General features: G+C 45.5%; 1 protein-coding gene across 2 annotated transcripts in view; it reads left to right on the top strand.

Moving 5' to 3' along the window:
- The first annotated feature begins 236 nt into the window (after positions 1–236).
- LOC111949253 (myelin-oligodendrocyte glycoprotein-like) overlaps positions 237–10,837 on the top strand; it is a 56,443-nt gene continuing 45,842 nt past the window's right edge. For both annotated transcript variants that reach the window (XM_023965988.1, XM_023965989.1), the window contains exons 1-2: positions 237–339; positions 9,883–10,218. In XM_023965988.1, coding sequence (XP_023821756.1) covers positions 249–339; positions 9,883–10,218 — 427 coding nt within the window. In that variant the 5' untranslated portion in view covers positions 237–248. The remainder of the gene's footprint in view (positions 340–9,882; positions 10,219–10,837) is intronic.

Raw genomic sequence — 10,837 nt, 5'->3', positions numbered from 1 at the left:
AAAAATGAAAAAAAATCCACCTGTGTGGAAAGGGTTGTCATGGACAGCAACACATTCTGTTGTTGTGTGGTGCTGTTGCAGAGAATGTCATTCTCATTCCCAAACATTCTACACATTCTGAATGTTCACATTAGGTTGTACATAGTTTCAAAGGTAGATGTCATACTCTCTTTACACAGTGAGCCTTAAGTAGCTCTCTGGCTTGTATTTATAGCAGTGGCTCCATCTTCCTCCCTCATTTATGGTTCATGATGTCTGCAGCAGAGTTCTGTTGTGTTTCTGCTTCTTCTCTGTGGATTTCTGCATGTGTGTGGTTCTGGTTCTGTTCACATGTTGAAGGTAAGTTCATGAATGTTCTGTTCTTTAGTTCAAGTTTCTGTTTGATGTTTAGAAACTTCCACCTTTTATGGTGGCGGTTCTTTCTAAAGACTATTCAATGAACTAACGTCTGAATTTGGAGAAAGTAAAAGGAAAAGTTATATTTCTACAAAAAATCTGCTCTGACTATATTGTAAAAATAAAAATAAAAACTGCAGAAGAGACATCTGCCCCTATGTTCAAATAATCACAGTGAAGGGATTGAAGTGAATGGAGAGAAATGTAGGTTTTTGGTGCTGCAATTCTCCTGAAACAGTCATCCATCTTTATAAGTTGAAGTGTTTTAGCAGAAGTTTGTGATTTCATTCATGACTAAATTGATGCTTTATGTTATTTTATTCTGGAATGATCTCTTGTTGGGTCTAATATCAAATATTATACCAAAGGAATCTGGTTTACTTTTAAATCTCTAGCTCATTTTGGCCAAATTTCTTATCCACAAATTTAAATATTCTAGTCAAAAACCACGTTTCACTGTATTCTTTTCTAAAATAAATCTGTACATTAATAGTTTTCTAGTTCTGAGAAGCAAAAAGTGATCAGAACCGTCTGTATGTGAAAGATTCAATGTTTGGTTGTAAAGTAAACAAGTAAACAATAAACCCCCTGGCTTATTTCTAATTCTATTCTTGTTTTTAATATATGTAGATGTGATATTTGCAGTTGTTCTCTTATTGTATACCTCAATGTGAATCTCTGTAAAATAGCATAAAGTGCAATAACTTTTATTAAGAAAAAAGAACATGATTAAGTTTTAGAAGATGAATGTTAATTTTCAGATTTTTTTTTTTTTTTTTTTTTTTTTTTTAACTTGTCCTGTCCAACAGCTGGGCAGACAGACGAGAGCTGAGGGCCTCTTGTGTTGGACATATTTTACTTTAACAAGAGGGGTTATTAATCTTCTGACAAACCAAAGGTATGTCTGAATAAACCCCTTTTGTAATTGAGGCCAAACTTTATTAATTTCAATCATGTCTGAAAATCTTTGGTGTTGGACCGGACGGAAAAGGAAAGAGGGGAAGAAGAGAGAGGGACGTTAGAGAGAGGGGGGGTAGGAGGGTGATAATAGGAGGGGAAGGGGGATAAGACCATGAAGCAGCATAAAGCAACAAGTTTACTGGTTGTTAATCATTATGGTAAGGTTCAAATGCAGTACAAAAAGGGCGAGGCCTGTCCACACACACACCCAAATGTTACAAACACACCTGCTAGCTGCAAAAATGTCCATCTGTCGACATGTACACAAAACAGATAGTGTTCACACGTATACTTATGCCTGATAACCAACTAGTGTGAAATATTTCAGTCATTCAGTCCTGCAAGCTATTAGTGCAAAGGTGAGCTAACACCTGTGCTCAGGTGAGGTTTTATGTTCTTCTAAAATGGATGGTGGAACGTGAAAAGAAGGAGGGAGAGTGCCCAGCCATCCCCACCCCAAGACCCCCACCGCAGCAGCAGCGGCAGCCGGAATCCCCCCAACGCCACACGGGAACCGGCAGGGAACAACCGCCGCCCGGGCGACCAAGCCCGCCACCCAGGCCAGGGCCAGCAGGGCCGCCGCAAGGCCCCCAGAGCCAGAGGCCAGGGAAGCACGGAGGGAAAGAGAGCGCCGCCCCAGCCCAACCAGGAGAGCAGCCCCCCCGCCGCGCCGGGAGAACCCAACGCAGAGCCCCACCGGAGAAGGACGCCCACAGCCCCAAACGAGCACCCCACCACCACCCAGGAGTTCCGGGCATCCCCCCGCCCCAACCCCAGGTACGAGCCAGGACCCCCCAAGGGAGACCCGCTCCGCACTCCAGGCAACCATCCGCCCGGCCCACGGTTGGTCCAGGGAGGAGCGAGGCAGGGGGCCCGCCGCCCCCGCCCAGGAGGGGGAACCCCGGGGAAAAAAAGAGGGCCCACAAGGGGTGTTATAAATATGGCCCGACCAGGCTCGGCCACAGTTGGAAATTTGGCGGGGCCCAGCACTCAGGAGCAAGGACCAGAACCCACCCCCCAGGGACCAGACACCCCCGGCTCAGATGTAATGTGAACTCCCCCACCGCGCGGAGAGAGCACCGCCGGGCCCAGGAAGCCGGCACCCCGGGGACACGGCCGCCGTTGCAAAGGGGGGCCCGCACCCCCCACCAGGGAAGAGGCAGGGGACAGATGGACCCAGGTCCCACCTTCCTTGCAAATTGTGTGTGCGTGTATGTGTGTTTGAGATGGTGTGTGTGTGCATGTGTGTGTGTTTATGTTGGGATGTATATATTGAGGGGGGAGGGGTGTGTGTACTAAGGGGGGTGCGGTTAAAATTGGCGGGTAGGGCACTAAGGGGACGTCTCCTGATTACTCACAGTGACGTCCCCTCACCCTCCCCACCAAGGGGCCCTAAATGTCCAAGGTGCGGTTAAAATTGGCGGGTAGGGTGCTAGGAGGACATCCGCTGCTTGCTGGCAGTGATGTCCAAGCACCCCCCCTACCAAGGGCCCTACATGTCTAAGGTGCAAATAAAACCGAAAGAGGGGGGGCCCACTCCATACGGCAACCATAGGAGGGGGGCCACTGCCTAGTAAACCCCCCCCCAAGGCTCATCGCAGGCTAAGCCCCCCACCCCCTCACCCTATTATGAGGTTATATGAGGAAGGGGGTAAGTTGGGGACAGCTGATAAACTGTCCCCCGGTGGTCAAACAGCTGTCCCCCGCCCCCCCCCCCCAGCAAGGGGGCCAGGCCCACCCAGCCCAGGGGCCCCACCCCCGGAGGCGCCGACACCCCAGGCCCAGCACCACCCCCCCACACAGAGAGAGAGGAGCCAGAAAGCGCCGGCCCCCCCCGGAGCAAGCCCAGGCCCCCACCCCCAAACGCCGGCCCTAGAAGAGCTCTGGTCAGGCCTCGACGGGACCGAGGCAGCCAACCGGCCGGGGAAACCGCCGATGGCCTCAGCGGAGACCCCGACCCGTCAACCCCCCCTGCCCCGTACCAATAGTGGACCCCCCCCCTCCCCCAGAATGCCCCCCCACAGGTCAGGGCCGACAAGACCCCCCACCCCACCCCCCCCAGACCCCGCAGCCGAAGCGGAGGACACCCAGAGCGACCGGGGGCCCCAAGAGGGTTGTCCCGTCCCGCCCCAGAGCCAGGGAAGGGCCGATCCCAGCCCCAGGCGTAGATGGGAAGCCCATCCAGTGCCGCTGGGCCCCCCCCCCCCGAGCAGCGCCCCCCGCCGACCCCCCCCAGCACAGGCAAAGGGACCACCCCCCCAAGCCAGGCCAGACCACCACCCCACCCCCCCACCACGCACCCCCACACCCAAGCCCAAAGGACCACGCAGCGCCCCAGCCCGCCCCACCCAGGCGCCGGACCCGATCCCCCGACCAACGGAGCCCCCAACAACCCCCGCCAGGCACCGGAGGCCCCGACCCCCACCCCGGCCCACGGCAGAAGGGCAAGGAGCAGCGACGACCAGGCCCCCCCCACCCCCTAAGTCACGGAGTTAGCTATGGGAGACCAGAGAGACCGAATTCTTTCGAAGTTACTTGAACTTTGGGCTGACATTTTTTCCAAGCTGATATGATCAAGCAGCAGATTTCTGTGTTGACTTATATTTATATTTTTTTTGCTTTTCCAATTTATTAAAATAGTTTTTTTAGCAATGCAAAGAGTTATGAAAATGATAGATGCTAATCCTCCTTCTACATCGATGGCACTCATGTCACCAAGCACACAAAGTGACGGTGAAGCTGTGATTGAAACCTTAAGCCAGACTGATAGATCGGCACATACCTGCCGCCAGAGAGCCTGGACAGGCGTGCAGAACCATAGTGCATGCATGTAATTGTCGGGTAGATTACTGTCACAGTGCTGACAAATGTCTGAGTTACTGAGACCCATCTTGAACATCCTCTGTCCAGTGTAGTAAATTCTGTGAAGAGTTTTGAAATGGATTAGCTGCAGATTTGGACTTTTTGTCATTTTAAAGGTGTTTAGACAAAGTTCTGACCAAAAACTTTCATCTGTGCTGATGCTTAAATCCGCATCCCATTTTGTTGTCGGAAGTGAAATATTGTTATCTAAATTGCATAAAAGTTTGTATATTTTGGAGAGAGTTTTATTCATTGAGAAATTGATCAGAGTGGTAACTACATCTGGTAGCTTTAAATCGTTGTCTCTGTATTTAAACTTTTTAGTAATAATTGATTTAAGTTGCTGATATTCCAAGAAGTTATTTATTCCATGTTTGTCTTGAAGTTCCTGGGGAGTTATCAATCTTCTATCAATAATTATGTGCTCTAGTTGTTTTATGCCCCCTGCTTGCCAAGCTGGGAAGTGGATAATTTTTTTGTTTATGAGGATGTCTGGGTTGTTCCAGATGGGTGTCATTTTGCACGGTTGAATTGATGATTTTGATATTTTGAGAAATTCCCACCAGGCTGTTAAAGTGGCGTTTGTATTAATACTTTTGAAACAATCCTGTTTTTTAACTGTTTGGCTAATAAATGGAAGATCTGACAGGTTGATCTTTCCACATAACGCCTGTTCCAAGTCTAACCATGAGTTGGTTTCTGGATTATTTTTTAACCATTTTAAGATGTATTGTAATCTATTTGCAAGAAAGTATTTGTGGAAGTTAGGTAATTCTAATCCTCCACAGCTTTTTGCAGATTTTAAAGTTTTTAGACTAATTCTTGCAGGTTTATTGTTCCATAGAAAGCTTGATATGGATGAGTCTAATGTTTTGAACCATTTTAATGGCGGTTGTGTGGGAATCATTGAGAAGAGATAATTAACTTTGGGTAAGATTTTCATTTTTACCGTGGCTACCTTGCCCATAAGGGACAAAGGCAGGTTGGTCCAGCGTGTTAGATCGTCCTGTATGTTTTTCAGTAATGGGGTGTAGTTTAGCTGCACCAGTTCTGATATTTTGGGGGAAAAATAAATACCTAGATATTTTATATTGCCTGATTTAACTGGTATTGTGAGTCCTTGCTCCGCATTACTGTTCAGTGGTAATAAAACAGATTTATTCCAATTAATGGAATAGTCTGATATAGAAGAGAATTCATTAATGATTGTTGCCGTTTCATTTACAGAATGTATATTACTTAAAAACAGTAATATGTCATCTGCATAGAGACTAATTTTATGATGGCTGTGTTTGGTTTTAATTCCTTTAATACTCTCATTCTGTCTTATTGCTGCAGCTAGAGGCTCGATAAATATTGCAAAAAGAGAGGGGGAGAGTGGGCAACCCTGTCTAGTTCCTCTTCCAAGAAAAAACCTGTTGGAAGTCTGTTTATTAGTTCTAACTGATGCATTGGGGTTGTGATATAATATTTTGATCCAATTGATGAATGATTCTCCAAACCCAAACTTATGGAGGGCAGCAATGAGGAACTTCCAGTTTACTCTATCAAAGGCTTTTTCAGCATCCAGTGATAGTATAGTCATTTCCTGGTTTTTGATGGTGGCAAAGTCTATTATGTTAACGAGTCTGCGGACATTATCATCCGAGTGTCTGCCTTTGATGAATCCAGTTTGATCAAAGTCAATTATGTGAGGAGTGACTTTTTCTATTCTCTGTGCTAGTGCTTTGCAGATAATTTTTACATCTGCATTAATTAAAGAAATGGGGCGATAGCTTGAAGGACTCGTGGGGTCTTTGTCTGGTTTTAGAAGAAGGATAATGTTGGCAGAGTTCATGTTAGGTGGTAGAGATTGGCTTTCATTGATAAATTTTACCGTTTTATAAAACGTTGGTGCCAGTTGTTCCCAGAATTCCTTATAAAACTCTGCAGGAAAGCCGTCGGGTCCTGGTGCTTTGCTGTTAGGCATAAGTAACAGAGCTTCATGAAGCTCAGACAGCGAGAGCGGAGAGTCTAAATTTGTGATTTGATCTTCGTTTAACTTGGGCAGGTTTATATTGTTGAGAAATGAGTTGATGCTTTGTTCTGATGGATTGATCTGTGGAGTGTATAAGTTTTGATAAAAGTCTTTAAACGCATTATTAATTTTTACCGGGTCATGGGTGACATTCCCTGTTTGGTCCATAATAGAGGTGATTGTTGATTTTTCTTTATTAATTTTAAGCTGATTAGCTAGAAATTTGCCAGATTTATTTGAGTTTTCGTATCTTTCCAGTTGAAGCCTTTGTATCTGGAATTGTGTTTGTTTATTGATGATGTCATTTAACTGTAGCTTTAAATTTTTCAGGTCCCCCAGTATGTGTTCCTGTGCAGAAGCAGCATAAGCAGTCTCCAGAGTTTTGATTTTATTTTCTAATTCTAATAAATCTGCTTTCTCTTTGCGTTTTTTATGCGTTGAATAAGAGATGATTTTCCCTCTAATGACTGCTTTTGCTGCTTCCCAAAGAATACTTGGTGATATTTCAGAAGTATTGTTGAATTCTAAGAAGGTTTCCCACTCTTTTTTAAAGAATTCAATAAATTCCTGGTCTTTTAACAGAGACGTATTAAACCTCCAGGTTGAACCCGAGGGTGTGGGTACTTCCCTTGAAATAGTAACAGAAACTGGTGCATGGTCACTGATAATAATTGGATGAATGTTGGAACTTTTAATTTCTTTCAAAAGGGAGTTACTGACTAATAAATAATCTAAACGAGAGTGTGAATGATGAACTGGAGAAAAAAAGGTGAACCCCTTAGTGCTTGGATGACATGAGCGCCACGCGTCGCAGAGACCCAGATCATTCATGTACTGCTTTAGAATACTTGCAGACTGCCATGTACGCTGATTTGCTGCTGTGCTGAGTCTGTCAAGTTCAGGGTCCAAAACCAGGTTGACGTCTCCTCCTATAATGATTGTGGAGTCAGAGTGAGCTGAGAGTGAGGTGAAGAATCTGTGAAAGAAGGAAGAGTCGTCAACATTCGGGCCATAGATACTGGCGATGCAAAAGTCCTTATTCTATATGGATATATTAATGATTACTAATCTGCCTTCTGGGTCAGTAACTGTATCCTTATGAGTAAATGTAACATTTTTATTAATCAAAACTGCAACTCCTCTTTGTTTGGAGTTGAAACTGGCAGAATACATAACTGGATACTGGGAACAGCACAGGAGATGACCAGCTGATAAAGATAAATGGGTCTCCTGCAGCAGAGCTATATCTGCTTTAAGATCATCCAGGTGATTTAACACTTTCAATCTCTTTGGCCCAGAACCAAGTCCGTGCACATTCCAGCTAACGATGTTAAGACTGTTCATAGCTGTTCTAACCGGGAGAGTGCAGGGCTAAATAGTGCGTGTGCGCGTGCACGCTGTGCGTTTCTGCTACACTGACAAGCGCTGTGCGTTGTGGGTGAACGTGTCTTGGCTGTGAGTTGCATGTTGCGTGCGTCCTGTGTGAGCCTAAGTGAGGTTTTTGTAGTTTATCAACGTGTGTGTGCGGGATCGCGTGTGCATGCTCTTATGCGCGCTAGTATGCGCGCGCGCCCGTTCCGTGCATAAATAAATACTTACCGTGGTTGCGTTGACTTTACCTGATTCACATATGAGGAAATGGGAAGGGGGGGGGGACAAGAGAAAAGAGAGAGGAAAAGAGAAAGAACAAAAAACAAAAACAACGAAACAACAACAGAAACATGAATGTGAGAGAAAGAAAAAACACTTTTCCTGAGAGGTGTGGATTATTGATGATCCGATTATTTCCTATTTAGTTAAATAAGTTTGCGGGTTTCTTCTGGGCAGCGCAGATGTCAGTGCGCCTCTGAAAGCCTTCAGCACAGCCAGGGTGTTACCTCGGGGTCCCGGAACAGCTTGCCATTCACAAAAAGTTTATCAACGGCAACCACCGCACGGGCTCCAGCAGACAGGTGCTTCCTCCTCAGCGGGAAGAGGATTTTCCGCCGGCGGAGGATCTCGCCTGGAAACTGGTCATTCACGCTATAATGTGTGCCTTTTAGCTCTCGCCCTCTGCTTTTTACCTGCTCCTTTTGTTTATAATGTTCAAATTTAGCAACAATAGGACGGGGACGCTGATTGTCCGGCCTCTTCCCTCCGAGCCGGTGAACCCTGTGGAAGGAGATCTTCTGGACTTCTTCCTTGGGGAGTTTCAGGTGGACCTCTATAAAGGACTTAACAATGTTCTCCGGGACTTCCCCTGCCTCTTCTGGAATCCCTGCGAACACTAGATTGTCCCTCATGCTCCTCGCCTGAAGATCCAGGAGGGTTTCCTTTATGGATCGGTTTTCCTCAGAAAGACGGGCGGTGTCGTGGCCCAAGGTCTTCACGGTCTCTCTGAGGGCCTGGTTCTCCGCTGCGAGCTCCTGCACCTGCTGTTGGCTGAACTCCAGAGACTCTCGCAGACCTTGGAATTCCTTATGGAGGATCTCCAGCAGATTTAAACGGCAATCAAGGCTGGAGAGCCTTTTATCAATTGAATCCAGGATGTCACTCATGTTGCTGCCTGGGGAGGAGGCAGCCCCCGGGGAGTCTTCGGGACGGTTGCGTTTGGTGGACGGAGTGGCGGTGTTGGATTTCTTCATGAGGCAGGTATTGAAACACTCGTCGATGTAATTCTCCAGATCCTCCAGGTCCTCCAGGTCATCCAGGCTGGCAAATGCTTGACAAACTTTTTCAGATTTTTTAATTTTTTAACTTTCTGGATTATTTAAATATGGCGGTGTAATAAAATAAATCAAAAATGTTTGTTCACAACTTACGCGCCGCCAAGTAAACTCACCACACTCCTCTCGTCGGCTCTCGCGATACTACAGCATCACGTGTCTCCTACAGCCGATTTTCAGATTTTTATTTTGTTGCCACTCAGTTGACTTTCAGTCTTTGATCATATTTGGTCAGAGGCGTGGCCTATCAGACAAAGATCAGACCAAGTTTGACAGCAGCGGCTCCGTCTGCTTGTTTCAGTCACAGTTTAGTCAGTTTGCAGCAGAATTCTGGTTTGTTTCTGCTTCTTCTCTGGAAAATTGTTTAATGTCCGTTTGAATGTATTCAGATGGACAGAAAATGTTGAAAATGTGGAAGATTTGACACAGTTTGTACGTGGAACCTTTTATCCTTTTTTTGTTTAAACCAAAGTAAAATTCTGTTAAATTTGTACCAAAACTTCTGCTGTGAATCTTTCCAAACCATGTTTTAGTTTGTTTTCCTCAAATGTTCCTCAGAAACTGAGTATTCAGTCAGTGATCAAAGACTTTAAAGTAGAAACTGTTTTGGTAGAAATGAGGTGAAAGACTGAAAACATTTGACTAAATGAATAATCATCAGGAATCATTGATTGAAATGTGTCTTTAGATAGAATTAGAAAAGACTATTGCTTTAATCCTCTTTACTCATTTCTGGATTGGATTCTAGTTTGGATTGGACTTTTATTTTGAAAGGATTTGTCTTTGGTCCAATCAAAGTCCCATGTCCTTTGGTCTGATATCTATGTGGACAGAAATACTTTGGACCTTTTAGAAGCAGAAATCAAACATTGAGAAGACATTTTCACTTGGAGGTAAAGACTCAGATTTAGAAAAGTTTCTTCCTGTTTTCTTTGTTTCCAGGTGAACCAATCATTGCTGCTCCTGGTGATGATGTCATCCTGCCGTGCCGCCTGGACTCTCAGGAGGATCTGCGTGGTTTCTCAGTGGAGTGGATCAAAGTGGACATGAAGCCTGATCCACAGGGCCGCATCCCTTTTGTGTATCTGTACTGGAACGGACAGACCATGACCAAATTCATGATACCGTCGTTGATCCTGAGAGTGTCTCTGGACCAAGACGGACTCAAACGAGGAGACGTGACGTTAAAGATCAGGAACGTGTCGCTCCAGGATGAGGGGAAGTACAGCTGCTTCATTCCTGGGAAGAACTTCAGGGAGACGGTTCAGCTGGTTGTTGGTGAGTTTGCTCTGCAGGTTCTCCCTCACATGAAGAACATTTGTCCTGAACAGCAGGCAGGAAATGATGTCTCCCCATAGATGGCGCACTACACACACAAATCCCTTTGTTTAGGGGCAGAAAGTTCTTCTGCATTCATGTGCTGCTGGAAGATGGGTTGTTTTTCTGACCTTCCTGTGTGTTTTCAGAGTGGGACAGTCATTTTTCCCATCATTCCAGCAGCACTTGAACGCAGCATTTCTCTCAGTTGCAGTTTTTCTCTGATGGACATCAACCCATCCATGTGATTGGCTCTAAAATGACAACCAAAGTCCCAGTTTGGACAGGAAAACTCCACAGATGTTTGTTTCCATCTATTTCTTTTCAATGGGGATATTATGGGATGGATTGATTGGTGACAGAAAGAACATGATGGCATGAAAACAATAGGAGAGAACAGAGAATGAAAGTCTAGGATTTCCATCAGCAACGTTTAGGACATGAAGGCTCAATTCTCCATGTTCTCCTGAACAACTGTGTCATCACCAACTAGAACGTCAACTCAACACAAACAAACACACAAACATTTGTTTACATGTTTATTGCACATTATTGAACTTTTCCACGATTGGAAAGGAGC

Source organism: Oryzias latipes, chromosome 18 (assembly GCF_002234675.1).
Source record: "Oryzias latipes chromosome 18, ASM223467v1".
In the NCBI taxonomy this organism is placed as follows: domain Eukaryota; kingdom Metazoa; phylum Chordata; class Actinopteri; order Beloniformes; family Adrianichthyidae; genus Oryzias; species Oryzias latipes.
The sequence above is the reverse complement of the archived record's forward strand: the minus strand, read 5'-3'. Positions and strand labels throughout refer to the sequence as shown.